General features: G+C 39.7%; 1 protein-coding gene across 4 annotated transcripts in view; it reads left to right on the forward strand.

The window, feature by feature from the left end:
• Positions 1 to 18,913, forward strand: part of NBAS (NBAS subunit of NRZ tethering complex) — a 394,692-nt gene that overhangs the window by 16,311 nt on the left and 359,468 nt on the right. For all 4 annotated transcript variants that reach the window (XM_038394647.2, XM_043510232.1, XM_043510234.1 and 1 more), the window contains 5 exons: positions 498 to 545; positions 1,727 to 1,770; positions 3,205 to 3,338; positions 4,537 to 4,670; positions 4,771 to 4,869. In XM_038394647.2, coding sequence (XP_038250575.1) covers positions 498 to 545; positions 1,727 to 1,770; positions 3,205 to 3,338; positions 4,537 to 4,670; positions 4,771 to 4,869 — 459 coding nt within the window. The remainder of the gene's footprint in view (positions 1 to 497; positions 546 to 1,726; positions 1,771 to 3,204; positions 3,339 to 4,536; positions 4,671 to 4,770; positions 4,870 to 18,913) is intronic.

The following is an 18,913-nucleotide window of genomic DNA, read 5'->3' on the forward strand; positions in this document are numbered from 1 at the left end:
TCAATAACGTAATTGTGCAATGCTGTATATTTTGAGGCAGGATGAGAATTTCCTTCCTCGCCCCAGTAGTGATCACCCTGAAACATGATATTTGATTAACTCCTGTCTCTTGATTAGCCTCCTGTCTTAGCAGGCATAATTACAAATATTTCTGGCTTTAAAATTATCCTTCAGCAGTGTTTGACTCTGACCTCCTTTGGAACAACCATTTAAGATTTTTTTTTAACAGTTAGTGCTAATAAAAAATGAGATATTAATAATACTGAGTGATATGATGCAGCCAGTAACGTATGGAATCTACTATCTGCTAATTTGCATTGTGGGTACCAGTACCTTCTAATAATTGTCATCATCCAATTATTTTCACTTGGAATGTAAGACAGAATTTAAATCTGAATTTGTAAAGTGATACCTAATTGTGTGATCCATTCACAAAAGCACCTTTTTATTTTAATTGAATTTTAACGTGAAATGCTTTTTTTTTCCCCCCCTTTCAGTCATGGTAAACTGTTGGCAGTTGTTCAGGACCAATGTGTAGAAATCAGGTAACTCAGTATTATCTATCATTTCACTACCAATTTCATGGAGTATTTTGGGAAAATGGATTTAGGGATTTATAAGCTATATTTTTAAAGGTAAAGTTAAATTTTTGTTTGTATTTTAGGCATCAGAATTTGTGAAATGGTCTTAGAATCTATTAACTCTAAAAGCAGCAGCTTTACACCCTCTGCTTTATTCCTGACACTGCCCATAAACACAAAAACTACATTTTTAAAAATGAAGACCGAAAGAGACATGAACAAGATGGATGAACTTCACTAAGCACATTTCATGATCTTTCACTGCTTTTGTCCTCCTTTGCGTCTCCCTCTCTCTCCTTTGTATTTCATTGCTTGCCCTGTTAAGTAATCTCTGGCTTGAACCTTCTGATGAGTGCCCTCATCTCTCACTGAAGTCATACTGGGGAAGGAAGAGGGGGTGTTTGGCATCTCACTGGATTGTGGCAAGGAGCTGTCATTTTACTTGTCTATAAAGTGCCTTGAACACTTAGTGTTGTACAAATAATACTATTTGAGTAAAATGATGTAGAGATTTTTAGTTTTCTCTCCCAAAAAGAGCCAACCTACTCACCTTTATTTGCAAGTTCAATGGCAACCACTACACACTTATCTGCAGAACAAGTCTTGACTGAGTGTATTTGCTTGCTTCACAAAAATCCATTTGCTGGAAGATCAAACCTGCTATTTATATTTAAAAGAAGAAAATGTATGAAAATTGTTTTGATGAAAATAGACAAGAACTTCACAAATGTCAAACTTCCTAGAATGTAAGGTTGAAGTTTGCATTTTTACTATATGGCTGTAACTGGCTGAATTTTTACACTGTTTCTGAAGTACTAGCCTTACAGGAATACTGAGCTTATGTAGGTCCAATGTTTAACTGCCTAGTTTGTCAGGTGCTGATATAATCTGGTGGAATGGATGCTTCTGACTCTTTTGAGCATCTTTGTCCATGGATTGGAAAGCGAGAGATCCTAAACTATGTTTTAAGCCACCTTGGCTGTCTGAGGATGGAATCAAATGTCTGTCTTAATAGGAAGCAAATTAACTATGTGCAAATTTTCAAATTATGCACTTTCAGTATTTTCTAATTATTTTATAAATGCTGCAGTATTTGTCAGTTTTCTTCATCAAATTAAGTTAATTACATCGTTCATGATTTACAGGTCTGCAAAAGATGACTTTGGATCCATTGTCGGAAAATGTCAAGGTATACAAAACTTTTTTTGTCAAGGAGGTTTCTTAAGCAGTATTATTGCTTATTGGGTTTAAAAGATTATTCATATGCTCTTTTAAGGAAATACCTTTTAATAACATTGATACAGTTTGACTGGCTGTGTTTTCTCCACTTTTCCCTTCCTTCACCTTGACTAGAACTCAGCTTGAATCTCTGATGTGGAGAGGGTAGAGTTAAGAGGGCATGTTGAGGCAGTAGTAGAGTATTGAATATCAAAAAATTAGACAGGCTACAAGCATTGATGTGTACAAAAGCATGTTGGTTATGGTGTGACTGCACAGTGGTTCAGCTGTCCTCCACCAAAGCTCAGTTAATGATCAAATAAATGTTTGTAATAGGAGCTGAAGGGAGTACTTCATTTTTATTTTTTTAAAGGTACCATACTCTAATACAGAATCCTCTGCCTTCTCTAGCCTATTAATCTGACTGCCTCCTGTTATGCTTGGGGAAAAATTTCAAAAGCATTTAAGTGACTTATGGTCCATAAATCTCATTGACTTTCAGTGAGACTTAGGCTCCTAAATCATTTTGAAACTGAGATTAAGGTGCCTTTGGAAAGGTTATCCATTGTGTTTAAATGACTCCTTCAAATGTGACATCTTTTACGTCTGAGGAAGGGAGTTCTTCCTTTAAAACAATCATATCAATTGGTAATATGATGGTAGGACAAATGCAATAGTGGTCATAAAATAGAATTACAGTAAGCTTCCAAAAAACTTGTTACAATAATAATAATATAGGGTAATACTATAGTGCTGGAAATGAAAGGGCCTATATTTGGCTTGTACTGTATGTACCAAGCAAGTCAGTCTCTCTTTCCTTCTGCTAGTCTTAATTTTCAATCTGTTAGATAATGGGATAGGCTGCCTGGAATAGGCTGTCATCTTCTCTTTGCTAATTGATCCCAGTGGATGCTTATTTTCAGGTGGTAAGATGATCAGTTATTGTTGCTGGACAATAATAGGTGCATAGTGCAATGATTGAACTCTTTATGGTCTTTAGAGAATACACTTTATGTAACACCTATGTACAAAATTATCGTGTGTCTGTGTAATAAGGGAAGTTGAGGCAGAGTTTCTCTTATATTTCTTCCATTTTTTCACACCACTCTATTTTTAAGCTGTTAAAAAGATTCCCACATATGCAAACATTACATTAATGCTGTGTAAAGAATGACATTTTTATAGTACAAAAGTTAGGAAATTCAGACTCCTAGTCTCAAGGTTTTCCACTACTGTGGATGAGTTACAATAAGATTCATTTGCATGATCCAACAAAACTCTGTATTGTTCTAATTAAGACTCAGAAAGTTGATAGATGAAAACAGTTGAGTACAGTTTATAATGTAACCATTGAAACCATAGCCATATTATTTTTATGAATACATCTTGCCTTCCTTCTCCGTAGTGCCGAAGGATCCTAACACACAGTGGAGACGAGTGGCATGGAGTCATGACTGCACACTGCTTGCCTATGCTGAAAGCAGTGGAACTGTGAGAGTATTTGACCTGATGGGCAGTGAGCTCTTTGTAATTTCTCCGGTATTTATTCTGTTTGTTAAATAAAGTTTCATACAGTGTAACTTGTATGCACTCAAATGGCTGCTTCTACTCTCTCCTCTGTAAAGGTTTAATATCAGTATATTCTAATGCAAGGATTTACAGTACAAACGTGCTATTAGTGTTTAGTAGTATAGTATGAAATATTTATCATGACTAAATACAACTGAGCTACAAGTGTTAAATGAACAAAGTACAGTATTCCTGCTCACAATTCTCGCGGAAAGTGCCAATGGATCTTCAAAGAACACAGCTGACTGGAACTTTATCTTGACTAGCCTCCAAAAACATGGCTGATCCAACAGTTTTCAGTGGCCTCTAATACCTTATTGGGGCATCAGACTCTGAGGCAATGATACTCAGACTGAGACTCGTGAGCTGCACGTGCTCTCTAATGTCTCTCCTTTGGCTCTTTGCAGCACATGATATTAAAACACAGTGTGATTTAATTATTAAACAATCTAAGTTATTAACTAATCAGGATGCTTTTACTATGTTGTTAAACAATTGTAGCTGATAAAATAATAATGCTTGGTCAGTCATTTTGCTCTGTGTGTGTGTGTGTGTGTGTGTGTGTGAGAGTTTAAAAAAAAAAAAAAAGTAAATGAAGCAATGAATTCCCACTACTGTGGCTCTTTTGGGTAATGTACTAATTTGGCTCCTGAACCACTGAGGTCTGAGTATCACTGCTTTAAGGGAACACTGCCAGCACCACTACCCGCAATAGCATCTGAACTTCCTTTTTTTTTCCTCTCATGAAAGTACTGATCAGGTCTGCCACTGTGCAGCTTATGTTCTGATTTGATTATGATACAAAGTTGGCATTGCTGCTACAGGGATCTCAACAAAATGGTCTTTTATTTGAGGAAATGTAATGCTGTTTACAGCAAGCTAATAACAATTTCAGAATTAAAATCAATAAAGCTTTCACAGCCTGAAGGACAAGTTATTATGAGCTAACATTTTTGGGTATCTTTTAATCACTTTCCCTCAATATATTGTCTAAGCACCTTATGTTCTGTGTTAACATGACTGCTTTTTCCTTAGTATTGTGAAGGGCAAGCTCATTTTCCTTTGGAACTAATGCAATATATGAATTATTTCTGTTAGTTCAACTTAGCTGCTTTCTTGTGTTTTACCTATAAATGTCTGTCTTTTTTTTGTGGTTTTTTGGTAAAAGGCAACCAGTTTTCCAGGAGATTTGAGCTACGCAATTGCTGGATTGATCTTTCTAGAATATAAAGCAAGTGCCCAATGGTCAGCTGAACTGCTAGTCATCAATTATCGTGGAGAACTGAAAAGTTACCTTGTAAGGTAAAAATGAACTCAGATGCTTGTGGTAAATTTCAGAACAAACTTAAAGTACCTTTTTTCCCCTCTAAAATATAAACTGTATTAATTTTTTCTGGTCTAGTGTTGGAACAAACCAAAGCTTCCAAGAGAGTCATAGTTTCAACTTCAGCAGCCATTATGCCCATGGAATAACTACAGTAGTTTATCATCTTAGGCACAGGTAAGCTTTTGATCAGACTAAATAAAACATGAATAATCATTGTAGTGATAAATACCTAAGAGTACTGCATATAGTTACATGCATTCACGCAATGGTTCTTAGGAATACCTGTTGCTTATTTGCTGTCTCTGACTATGAATGGTCTCTGGGTGGACTGTGTCATTTTACTGATAGTTCAGGCTCATGATGCAGAACACAACTGCAAGAATGCAGTTCTCTGTGGAATGTATGGGAAAGTTAGGGGAACTTTATGGTCATTGTGGCTTCCATCCTGCAAACTTGTGAACTCAGTGGAACAGTTTGCATATATATTTGCAGGATCAGGATCTAAATTTGTAATTCTGCTTTATTAGGGCATGATCTGACTCCCATTAAAGTCATCAAGAGTTGTCTTATTAGGATTAGGCTCTTAGCTGTCACGTAAACTATTTTTTAAAATGGAATTTACCAAACAAAGCTATAATTCCCTGCTTTCCCATGCATATAAATTGAATCTACTTTCTCTCCATTCTTCTGTACTTCCAGCTGATAATATAGTCTTCCTATGGGATGGTTAGTAGTTTATTAAGAAATTAAGTATTCAGTGATACTTTTGAATGTTGTGATGAGAGCATTTTTCACATTATGTTAGAATTTGGCTTTTAAAATATTATTGCCTTTTTTTGACCTGAGTGGCTAGTCAAAGTTTAGGGCCCTGCCAGTTGTTCCAACTGGAATTTGAAATTGATGGAGTCTGGTGTTTTCTATGATGCAATCTTGTTTATTTACAAGGAATGTACAAAGGCTTTGGCATTACTTAATACTTTCAAACCAGTATTGGTTAAACACGCTGTCAGAGAGCAGAGATTACTGGCGGGCTCCACGCCCGTAGACTTGTATGAGAAATGTTTATTTTACTTCAGAATGCTTTAAAGTTGCATAGTAATTGTGAAATGCGTAACTACTTAACTTGACTGCTGAAATCCTCCATTATTGCATCAAATATCCCTTAATACCCAGGTTAGTTATTTACAGTACTGTAACTTTTTTGTTGGTCCTTACCACAGGAATGAAATATGTGTTCGGCTACATAGATGTGCTCAAGAGAAACTTACATTATAGATGTTCAGTAAGACTTTTGATACTGTCTCGCATGACCTTCTCATAAACAAACTAGGGAAATACAACCTAGATGGAGCTACTATAAAGTTGGTGCATAACTGGATGGAAGATCGTTCCCAGAGTGTAGTTATCAGTGGTTCACAGTCATGCTGGAAGAGTGGGTTCCTGCAGGCATCGGTTCTGGTCCGGTTTTGTTCAATATCTTTATCAATGATTTAGATAATGGCATAGAGTACATTTATAAAGTTTGCGGACCAAGATGGGAGGGGTTGCAAGAGCTTTGGAAGATAGTATTAAAATTCAAAATGATCTGGAGAAATGGTTTGAAGAAAACAGGATGAAATTCAATAAGGACAAATGCAAAGTACTCCACTTAGGAAGGAACAATCGGTTGCATAAATACAAAATGGGAAATGGCCTAGAAGGAGTACTGTGGAATGGGATCTGAGAGCCATAGTGGATCACAAGCTAAATGTAAGTCAACAGTGTAACACTGTTGCAGAAAAGGCAAACATAATTCTGGGAAGTATTAGCAGGAGTATTGTAAGCAAGACACGGGAAGTAATTCTTCCGGTCTACTCCGCGCTGATTAGGCCTCAACTGGAGTACTGTGTCCAGTTGTGGGCGCCACATTTCAGGAAAGCTGTGGACAAATTGGAGAAAGTCAGAAGAAGAGCAACAAAAATGATTTAAAGGTCTTGGAAACATGACCTATGAGGGAAGATTGAAAAAATTGGGTTTGTTTAGTCTGAAGAAAAGAAGACTGAGAGGGGACATAACAGTTTTCAAGTATATAAAATGTTGTTATAAGGAGGAGGGAGAAAAATTGTTCTTCTTAAACTCTGAGAATAGGACAAGAAGCAATTGGCCTAAATTGCAACAAAGGCGGTTTAGGTTGGACATTAGGAAAAACTTCCTAACTGTCAGAGTGGTTAAGCACTAGAATAAATTGCCTAGGGAGGTCGTGGAATCTGCATCATTGGGGATTTTTAAGAGCAGGTTGGACAAACACCTGTCAGGGGTGGTTTAGATAATACTTAGTCCTGCATTGAGTGCAGGGGACTAGACTAGATGACCTCTCAAAGTCCCTTCCAGTTCTATGATTCTATGTTGAGGAATAGTGAGACTTATTCTCTTGCTTACACTGGTGTAAATCAGGAATAATCCACAGAAGTCAAGGCAGTGAAAATGTTAACCCCTTTAACAGTTATCCAAAGTCGTCTTCTTTTTGGCTGATCCAGGATGCCAGTCTCTGTTCTTTTGAGAGAATTTTGTTCATGGGAGGAGATGTAGGGACACTTGCTGATGTGACAAACCTGCTTTTCCACAAAGTGGAACAATATTATCCCAAATGCCAAAAACGTTAAGAGGAATTTTCTTAAATTCCTTATGTGGCTCTCAATTATCAAATAAAGCACACAACCTTAGAATGGGGAGATCATTGTTTGAGTAACATCAGATTCATGCAGAATGTACAGTTTTGAATCACAATATTTTTATTTTCATGCATAGTTTTTCTTTGCATTTGAATTTTGCAACGACATGTCAGGCTTTGATATTCAAAGCTTTTCTATGTTGATTTTTTTTGTAATGTGTCAGGCACAGGTAGTGGACTTGAAAGACTGGCTAATGGGCTGCTCTTCATTTGAATTTAGATGGGGTAGGAGATGGCTTCCATTCCTTTTTTTATTGATTTTTTTTTCAGTTATTTTTAATTTATTTAAAACACCTGTGTCTCTAAACAAATATTTCTTTCATGTATTAATCCATTTTTAAAAACCTAACTCTCTTTTCAGTTTTTCTTCAATGGCAGAGTCTAAACTTTGGTCTTGGAAGGTGGAATTTCTCCTATGAGAACTGATATTGTTGCTGTTTGAGATGGAAAATTGGTGCTGTCATTTTCAGAGATGAAGCTAGGCAAGTCCTCATTTGCACCAGCCAAGCTGAAAAATGTTAAAGGCAACATCACTGTGTTGAGGTGTTGGGAACTTCTGCTCTGATTATGCATGCCCAGTTAGATGGCCATGCTTACAACTCAAACGCCTTTTTCCTTAGCAAGGAGAGCATCAGTCCTTCTGCTTTACGGTCCTTTCAAGTAGGACACTTGCATCTTGGAGTTAACTGACTTAGTGGGTTAACCCTGGCTTTGGTCAGAAGTGAAAGAATTTGGTCATCTTCTCCCACATTTATGCACATCACATAACTTGGCATAATTCAAATTCAGTAAAAGAGACAGTCTCCTCCAGAGTTCCAGGGTGTTATAGGTCAGAGTTAAAAAGCTTTGGCAGAGTTGCACGGAGAAACTTATATAGCACCTGGCTGCACTGAGCCTCATTCAGGCCAAACCTATTAGTGCTTGACATTTACTGTGCTTGCTTCCAGATCTTTAAAACAAGCCATCTTTCCTGCTGCCAGATTTGTGATCGAGACTTGATTAAACCTTCAGAATGAATTTTACTGTACTGTGAAGAAAATTGGATAATACACTAGCTTATAGTACGTGTGTGACTGATTCAGACATTACTTGGATGTTCTTGGCTGTTTCATTCTTTGTGTAAAAATTACATTATGTGTTCTGTTTTTTTTTTTTTTTTTTTTTTTTCATACTACATATGTTAGCTGCTGTGGAATTTCTAAAAATGGAAAATAAATCAACTGGTGTATTTGACAGTTGAGTAATAGAAGCTCTGAATATCATGCAGTTACTTGCTTACAAAGCAATCTTGTCATAACTATTTATGCATGGAAAACTTTGAGATAAATAAAATATTTATTATATAAAAAGTGTTTCTTATCCCAGTCAGTTGGTCAAAGTCTTTCGTTTGACTGATATTAGTAAGTAAAGTAAACAAAAGCAGCAGAGTGTCATCAGGTGCCTTTTGTTGTTAGAAATGTTCAGTAGCTAGAGGATTAGCAATTATGGCTGATTTTAATAGGAAGCATACAGTTGATAAAAGTTGTTTCCTCATAATTTACATAAATACCATCTGTTCTGTGGGGATAAATAACATTCTGGCATAAAAAGAAAGATACCTAGTGCTGGAGGATTGCTTCCATCAAAGCTATCGGCATTCAGATATGGTCCTAAATTCACAATAACAGTATCATATTAAATCTTGAACAGTTGGAAGAACGTATGTTCAGTAGAGTTTAAAAATAAGTATTGGAAAGATTTTTTTTAATTCAGTGGATGAGGAGAATGAAACAGATGTTACTTTGACCCTGTGAGTGGGCAAATCTGTTCCTCTTGATTTTTGTATTCATTCTGGGTGTCGGAAAATTCTTGAGTTCTGACACCAGAGAGCTCAAGATTTGTAAGCAAAGTCTTTTCTTGGAGTTACTCTTATTGTCCAGAAAGTGAGAGAATTTAAAGGGAGACAGCTAGATTAAAAATTGCCTGATTGTGGACCTATGTGAATGCTTTAGCTTATTGAAATGGTAAGAACTTCAACTGTCTAATTTACATGCCACTGTTTTACTTGCTGTTTGTTTGCTTTCTCCTTTTCATTTTGTGTGTGTGTGTGTGTGTGTGTGTGTGTGTGTGTGTGTGTATGAGAGAGAGAGAGAAATCAGACTGGTTCATTCATTAGCATATGTATAATATAATCATGTTGTCCTGTAAAATTGTTACATAATTAAAGTTCACTTTTAAAGTGCCACAGAGTTGTGCTTAAGAGTCTATGCTTTCATTTTAAAACAATTTTAAGACTCAAGATGCAATAATTGCAAAGTAAATAAATATAAATGATGCAATGTTGTTCAGTTGAATCTGCAGACAATTTGAAACAATAGCTGAGTGAAAAGTGTAAACTTTAAAGTTTCACTGCTGATAATATTATTAGATACGTTAAACTTGTTTGATGTGATGTCAGGATTAGGAGCTGAGTACAGTTATGCATCTTGTTGCCAAAATGGGTTGGGGTTCAAGATGAGGAATTCAAAACCTTCCCTCAAATTTTAAAGTTACCTCATCAGCGTCCCATAATGGGAAGGGACAGAGGAAGTTCAAAAAGCCTCAAATGCTTCTTGGACAGCAAAACCAAAGCCTCCACCTGTGCCTTCCTAGATGTCAGTAACCCTAATTGTCCCCTTTCTCAAAGATCGCCTGAAGCTTCAGGATAGCGATTGGTTGATACCTCCATTCCTCAGTGATAATTGCTGCAAGGGTGAAGCTAGTCTTTGCAGAAGACAGAGCTTTTCTGAGGGGCCAGGGCAAAGCTGTGGAGCCAACTTCCACAGGAGCAAACCTCACCACTTTCTATTCCGAGTGCAAGGCACTGCTTTGATCTTGCTGTCAATAATAAAAGCACATAGTGCAGCTGACATAAAAGAAATCAATAAAACCCCCACAGAATTTTATCAAGAAATGACAAGTGCTGGTCACCTTCCGCAATGCACTTTTGGGAGGTGCTCAGACACTACAGTTATGAGGGTGGTATAAGAGTGGGTACCCTGCCAGGCTTGGCCTGCCAGCAAGATAAGCTAGCAGAAAATCCATTCACCCTTTGCAACCCTTGGCTTTAGATCTGGATGTTCCACTGGTGATCAGATATTTGGGTTTTTTTGTCAAATCTCGGAGACACACACAGTGCTTAATTTGTAACGAAAGAGCTGCCGGGGCCCAAGCAATTTTTTTACATTCATAATTGATGCAGCAAGCCTAGCGGTGTTGGGGCTGTGAACTGCCAGTGAGCCCCAGCAAGCCCTGGCACAAATTAAGTACTGGAGATGCAGTTCATCAACTCCATACTCGCGGCCTAAAGTTGTTCTGTATGGCAGAGTGCATTGAGAGAGCGAGAGAGAGAGAGAGAGAGAGACCATGGACATACAGGGAGACAATGGTAAAACATGATATATAAAGCCATCCAGCCAAAACCCTCACAGGTTTAAATGACAGCTCAAACAGACATGGATGGAATCTGCTCATACCTCAGCCCTACCCCACTTCGGCATTTGATGATGATGAGGAAACTTGTACAGTGCAGGTGGGAGTTAATGTAAAAATCTAGCCCACTGAAAATGTTTAAATTTGTTTAAATAAAACATTACTATTTTTATATTACAAGGAATGTCCTACTGAGTGGAGTGGAGGTCAGTGAGGGGAGAGCTTGGGGGAATGTTGCCATTCTTTTAGTTCTAATATGTCACATAGAATATGGGGCTTTGTTTTCACTTCTTAGTTTGGTGCACTGACACGGTCCTGTGATGTTTTGAGCTGCTAGTTCTACAAAGGGAATATTTAAATAAGTATAGTGAGAGGTTATTGTGATTTATGGAGTCACAATTAGGACCTAATGAGACTGCGCTTATCATTCTCTCAGCTTTAGAATAAAGAAAATTGATTACAAATGAAAGCACAATACAGTCTCTTCTCTTTTCCCTTCCCTTCCAAGTTCAAAGACTGGCTTGGTTTGGTTTAATGAATGGGGTATTCTGAGAACTGTGGTTTGGAATGTGAAGTCCTCAAATTTTTAACAGTGAGGGTAATTAACTGTTGCAACATATTAGGAATTCACTATCACATGGCATCCAGTCTTGATTTAAAGGTATGCGCTGATGTCTAGTTTAACCATAAGATGTTGGGCTAGATGCAGGGATCATTGAGTAAAATTGTATGGCCTGGGTTATTCCAGTTATTTTATCCAAAATAGACCTCTGTCTCTTCTGAATTTATAAACTTTGTTTAGCATGGATTGTATTTGTAGTTGTCTTTGATGAGAGGAGTCTCCAATTCATGTTGAAAGAGCGACTGGGGAAGGAATGGTGGAATCTGCAATTTGTGTTGGGAGGAAAGGAGAGATAGATTGGGCACTCTGATTCATAATGGCATGACGGATGAGGAACTCTTTATACAGTGAGAAGAGAAGTCATGCTGGGCATTAATCAATGCTCTGGTCTGTGTTTGAGGTATATGGGGCAAGAAATTACTGGATGTGTCTTGTAGCAGATTGATAGCACTTCTGGCTTTGAGAAGCATGTATGATGGATGGGTGTTTGGTTCATTGGATTTGTAGCTCATATTGGAAATGCAGAAATGGAAATGGAGAATGGCTGTGAAAGTGTTTTCTTGTCTGAAGGTTAAGTCTGTGTGAGGATTTGTCTCCAAAGTCCCTGGGCTTATTTTTGCAGTGCCTTACCAGTTTGCTGAATAAATAATGTTTTTGAATCTTACAATCTTACCTCTTTTTCTGTTGGGTCTAGGAAACCATATGCATTTACCTACTGTAGAATTGTATGTGTCTTCAAGACTGTATTGGCAAGGAGAATGTCTTTGGCAGTCCCCAACAGATAATGTGAGTGTGGTGGTGGTGATGGGGGGAATGCAAAGCGTGCATCTGTAATTTTTGTGTTGATGCAGTCTTGGTTTATTCAAATTATGTAAAACTGAGAGAGACAAGATTGGTGAGGAAATAACTTTTATTGAACCAACAACTTCTGTTGGTGAGACAGACAAGCTTTTGAGCTTATACAGAGCTCTGCCTCAGATCACTTGGAGTAGGTAAAAGCATACTTCAGGTGACCTGAAGAAGAGCTCTATGCAAGCTCAAAAGCTAGTCTGTCTCACCAACAGAAGTTGTTCTGATAAAAGTTATTTCCTCACTCACCTTGTCTCTAATATCCTGGGACCAACACGGCTACAACAACACTGAATCTATAAAGCTAAGCACATTTGACTCAAAGGATCTGATTGTTGGTAGCCTCAGGCACCTGTCAAGATTTTTTTTATTATTATTTTTGAGTCTCCTGTCCAGCTCTGGAAAAAAATTAATAATTTTTAATGGTTGTAATGGTTAATAATTAATAATGGTTCTAGGCCTTTTCTGTGGCTCTCAGAAGAGCTTTAAGGTTCTTTTGATAGCAGTGGCTCTATTCATCTTAATAGCTGCTGTTACTGCTGTTGCATTTTGCTGTCTCTATGAAGAGCTTTTTAAAATTTTAAGTACGTGCTGCCATGATGAATTTTTCTTCAGTCCTGGGAGAGAAGGTCTTTTGTCTTGGGAGAAGGTTTTTTTTGTCTAACTTGATGTGGCAGCTTCATTCCAGCTGTCACTGAATTGCATCTATCCTGAGAAGAGACCTTTTAAATTATAAATGTATTGCACGGTATGTGATGATTTTTCCAAAATCCTAGGGAAAAGATTTATTTGGATGGAGTTTTTAAAAGCTAGTTCGGGCAGAGTTGGAGCTTTGGTTGCTGCCATTGTTATTAACAACTTTTCCCTTTGTCTTCATGCCACTGTTGGGCTATTACTCACCTCTGACAACAGAGTGTAGTCAATTGTAATCGGATTTCAGGACTCTAACTCCACTGAGATGTTTCTAGTTTCATTTAGTGATTTTTTTTTTTTTTTGCTTGGTAAATGAGAGCTGATGCAAAACTTGTGAAGTGTCTATGGATTCAATAAATTATATATGGCTGTAAATAGTTTAGTTTAATCTTGTATATATTTGACCCCTGTCTTGTGATTATTAGCAAATGACATCTGTACACTAGGTCTTTCATGACTTGCTGGCTTGTTTGTGCTGATACATTTCCACTGTTTTATTGCCTGCCTTATGCATTTTTGTTGTGGCACTATCTGAATTAACACTTTGCACCACTTTTTATCAGGCAACAGATGGGTACTTGAGTATAACCTACATCTGAATCTGGCTCATCAACATGGGGGAAGAGGGGAGAAATAAACCATTTAAACTTTTGGAGCGCAGTAAAATAACAGTATGATCTTTCAAGCAGTTCTCTGTGTTTGGTACTGAAGCTAGGTCTTCAGTCCTTACATTTAATGAACTCCCATAATAATACCAGTATTTTCATAGTCCTTTATGTGTTTGTGACAGGGTGGACTAGGTCTTGAGCCCCCTGCTGGAGGCCTCGTGGACCTGCCACACCCTGCCCCTGAAAAGGGCAGTGGAGAGAGCCTCCAAGCTGCGTACAGTGGCTCTGTGGGATCCACCCAATCAGGGCCCAGCAGGCTAGTATAAAATGAACTGCAGAGTCAGCCGCCAGAGTGAGTTCAGCTCCTTGCTGGAGTTGGAGGAGCATAGATGGTGTGCGTGGCTGGCTGAGGGAAGTATAGGACCTTGGACAGAGCAGTGTTGGCAGAGACAACCAGGACTAGGCCCTGAGGTAAGAGTACGAATGTGCTTGGGGCTGCAGGGAAGTGGCCCGGAGAATTGTAGCAGCAACGCAGTTTATTTAAAGGTAAGTGGTGGGCAGCTGCTATCTATAGGGTTTTGGGGCTGGGATCTGGAACAGTGGATGGTCTGGATTTCCCCACCCCCCACATTAGCCACTGGGGAAGTGGCCTGGACTTTGAGGCACCCCTGGAAGGGGAACTGAACTGTAGTGGCCAAGCTGGAGAGCTGGGGCCAAAAAGATCAATAGAGGGCGAAGATATTGCCTCTAGGGACGGAGACCTGGGGCACTGCTCTGTACCAGAGCAGGGACAATTCGAGAGAGTTCAAAAGGGGCTGAGAGACAGTTCGAACCAGAGTACTGCTATAGGCCCTGCTGGACTGATTTGAGGAGCGAGCCCAAGGGGGCTGCAGATAGAGATGTTATAGAGGGCACTGAGAGATGCCCCTGTTGGACTTGTACCCCAGAGGGGTTTGCTTTTTAATTCACATACAGATTGGGAGAGACTCGGCTGGAGGGCTGAGTCACTGAAGACTCACCACAAAGCAGAGAAAAAGTGCAGGCACATGCACTCTGCCAAGGCGGCACTCAAGAGAGGTGAATGCCACCTCATAACAATGTTCAATGCATGTACAGACCTTTAATTAATCCTCTCCACAGCCCCTGTGAGGTAGGTGGGTAAGAATTGTTATACCCATTTTACAACCGGGGAAACTCAGACAGGAAGGTGTAGGAGCTTGCCCAAAGTCCACAGTGAGTTAAGGTCAGCACTGGGATTAGAATTTCAGACATTCTGAGTTCCCGGCCCTGTGTTTGTTCATGCAGATCAGTGCCATAGAATGCATTAGAGATTTGCATGTCGAACATACTGCAGAATCAGATTGTCATGCTTGTTTCTAGTCCAGTTTTTCAGATGATAGAAAAATTATACTCTGTTAATCTAGGAGGGAGTTGGTAGTGACCGCTATATTTAAGTTGCCCAACGTTATTATTTTGTTATAAGTTTATTGACAACTTTTTTGAGACACTCGAACACCTCCCTTGTTTGCAGCAGGCCTTTGAAAGTTCACTGTAAATGTGCTTTATGCATCTTCTATGAAATTCCGTTCATGTTTTGCTGAGCTATAAACTTTTGAAAATCACCATTTCCCTTCTCTTGCTTGACTTCCTTCAGGCAGTTTTGACAGTGAGTTTAAAATGAACAAACAAATAAACCCATCCTAAACGAGCTTTCTAAAGAGGTGAGCACCCATCCTTCCGGCTGCAGAAGCACATACTACATGGGAAACACCTTATAGCAGCAGGGAAGAGGAAGCAGGATTGCACTTTCCTCCATGACCACAGCTCCTTGAGATGCAGCTTTCTCTTTCTTTCCAGCTGACTTAATATTCTTTTAAAAGTTTTTATATCTCTTATTTATATAATTTCCAGAATTGTGGGAGGTATCTTACGTGTGTGAAAAAACAAGTCCAGTTACTATGCATCCCCCCCATCCTCCTTGTCTAACTGATCACTCCCATGTCTGTCCTTCATAGTGCAACTCCCCGTCTTTCCTCCAGTGACCTCTCTAGACTTTCTTCCTAATAATCGTTTCCTTCACGAATCAACAGCATCTCACACAAGTAATGTTGGTTAATGTCAGAGGGCGGAAGAAAAGCCATGTCGCTTTGTGCCTTTTAGGGTACTGCTTGCTGGGTAGACTCCTGATCCAAATTGTTCTTTGGGAGGGTGGGTCCATATAGAAGCAGTTTGCAAATGCCAGACAAAAATGGGAGGTGGGACGGGGCCACCCTGCCTGGACTGTGCTCTTTCTTCTCCCCATTTCTCAACCATGCTGCTACTCTGCCCCATTGGCTCCTGAGACTCTGGTTCCTGGGGTCTGGGCCAGCCTCTGGCCAGGGGGCTGGAAGAACTGCTTCCTAATATAAATGCTGGGGGTGGGAATTCCGCTTCCATTAGCTGTTGAATTTTTAACTTCCCCTTGAATGTGATGCTGAAAGCCATGTTTTTAAACAGTGAATTCCATTAGGAAAAAGTCCCAATGCTGGCTCTTTGCTTGAATATCTTTTGAAGGAAACTTACTCAGCTTGACTAGAACAAAGTGTGTGTGTATAACAGAAAAAGCATTTTGACAAGTCTCCAAAAATGCATCTGCTTTCCTTTTAAGACATTTATGAATTTACCTTACTACAAATATCTAAAGTTTGGATCAAAGCTAATGTGAAATTCAGTGCCTAAGCAAAATATTGCTACTTTAATGGTGCTTGAAAACAGATTTTTCTATGAGTAAGTAATACTTCTCATTATGCAGTGAATTACATGAAGGGATTTTCATCAGTGAATTGTCAGATTATTGATCATCATTCCCTCACATAGATCCAGGATGGATATGGTTGTGCAATATTCATAAAATACCAAACAACATTTGGGTTGCAGGTTCCATCTCCAAATAATATGCTAGCCATGTCCAAAGACGGCTTGAAACAAGCCATTTTTCTAATGATTACATATAGGAAATGGAATATCTCCATTTAAAATTAGTTTAAACTATTTTGTTTTTAAAATTGACAACAATAATTTGTTGGGATTTACACACACACATAACAGTGCCGCCCTGTGCCAGGGTCTGCCGCTGCCTGGCATCCCAGCGCACTGGGGTCCCTCTAGGCTGCCGGACCCAAGCGCTGGGATGCCGGGCAGCAACAGAGCCCCAGGTGCTGCAGCAATGGAACCCCGGCTGCGGGGCTGGCAGCCAGGACCCTGGGCACACTGGGATGCTGGTGCAAGCGGCAGCAGAGTCCTGGCTGCGGGGGCAGCAGTGGGGATCCCCGGGTGGGGGGGGCAGCAGTGGAGCCCCACGTAAAATGTGGGGATGGTGGAGCACCCACTGCACTGTAGTTCCCTGGGTAAACATTGAACCATGTAACCAATAGAACTTTAATCGGTTACACGGTTACTGTTTTTACACAGGTTTCAGAGTAGCAGCCGTGTTAGTCTGTATTTGCAAAAAGAACAGGAGGACTTGTGGCACCTTAGAGACTAACAAATTTATCTGAGCACAAGGTTTCGTGAGCTACAGCTCACTTCATCAGATGCATTCAGTGGAAAATACAGTGGGGAGATTTATATACATAGAGAACATGAAAAAATGGGTGTTACCATATACACTGTAAGGAGAGTGATCACTTAAGGTGAGCTATTACCAGCAGGAGAGTGAGGGGAGGGGGGAACCTTTAGTAGTGATAATCAAGGTGGGCCATTTCCAGCAGTTGACACGAATGTCTGAGAAACAGTGGGGGGTGGGGGAAATAACATGGGGAAATAGTTTTACTTTGTTTAATGACCCATCCACTCCCAGTCTCTATTCAAGCATAAGTTAATTGTATCCAGTTTGCAAATTAATTCCAATTCAGCAGTCTCTCGTTGGAGTCTGTTTTTGAAGTTTTTTTTGTTGAAGAATTGCAACTTTAAGGTCTGTAATTGAGTGACCAAAGAGATTGAAGTGTTCTCCAACTGGTTTTTGAATGTTATAATTCTTGATGTCTGATTTGCGTCCATTTATTCTTTTACGTAGAGACTGTCCAGTTTGACCAATGTACATGGCTGAGGGGCATTGCTGGCACATGATGGCATATATCACATTGGTAGATGTGCATGTGAACGAGCCTCTGATAGTGTGGCTGATGTGATTAGGCCCTATGATGGTGTCCCCTGAATAGATATGTGGACAGAGTTGGCAACGGGCTTTGTTGGAAGGATAGGTTCCTGAGTTAGTGGTTCCGTTGTGTGGTGTGTGGTTGCTGGTGAGTATTTGCTTCAGGTTGGGGGGCTGTCTGTAAGCAAGGACTGGCCTGTCTCCCAAGATTTGTGAGAGTGATGGGTCGTCCTTCAGGATAGGTTGTAGATCCTTGATGATGCGTTGGAGAGATTTTAGTTGGGGGGCGAAGGGGATGGCTAGTGGCGTTCAGTTATTTTCTTTGTTGGGCCTGTTATGTAGTAGGTGACTTCTGGGTACTCTTCTGGCCCTGTCAATCTGTTTCTTCACTTCAGCAGCTGGGTAGTAGTTGTAAGAATGCTTGGTAGAGCTCTTGTAGATGTTTGTCTCTGTCTGAGGGGTTGGAGCAAATGCAGTTGTATCGTAGAGCTTGGCTGTAGACAATGGATCATGTGGTGTGGTCTGGATGGAAGCTGGAGGTATGTAGGTAGGAATAGCGGTCAGTAGGTTTCCAGTATAGGGTGGTGTTTATGTGACCATCACTTATTAGCACCGTAGTGTCCAGGAAGTGGATCTCTTTTGTGGACTGGTCCAGGCTGAGGTTGATGGTGGGATGGAAATTGTTGAAATCATGATGGAATTCCTCAAGGGCTTTTTTTCCGTTGGTCCAGATGATGAAGATGTCATCCGTGTAGTGCAAGTAGAGTAGGGACATTAGGGGACAAGAGCTGAGGAAGTGTTCTAAATCAGGCATAAAAATGTTGGCATACTGTGGGGCCATGTGGATACCCATAGCAGTGTCGCTGATTTGAAGGTATACATTGTCCCCAAATGTGAAATAGTTATGGGTGAGGACAAAGTCACAAAGTTCAGCTGCCAGGTTTGCCATGACATTATCGGGGATACTTTTCCTGGCTTGTAGTCCATCTTTGTGTGAAATGTTGGTGTAGAGGGCTTCTACATTCATAGTGGCCAGGATGGTGTTTTCAGGAAGATCACCGATGGATTGTAGTTTCCTCAGGAAGTCAGTGGTGTCTCGAAGATAGCTGGGAGTGCTGGTAGCGTAGGGCTTGAGGAGGGAGTCTACATAG

This window comes from Dermochelys coriacea, chromosome 3 (assembly GCF_009764565.3).
Source record: "Dermochelys coriacea isolate rDerCor1 chromosome 3, rDerCor1.pri.v4, whole genome shotgun sequence".
Classification (NCBI taxonomy): domain Eukaryota; kingdom Metazoa; phylum Chordata; order Testudines; family Dermochelyidae; genus Dermochelys; species Dermochelys coriacea.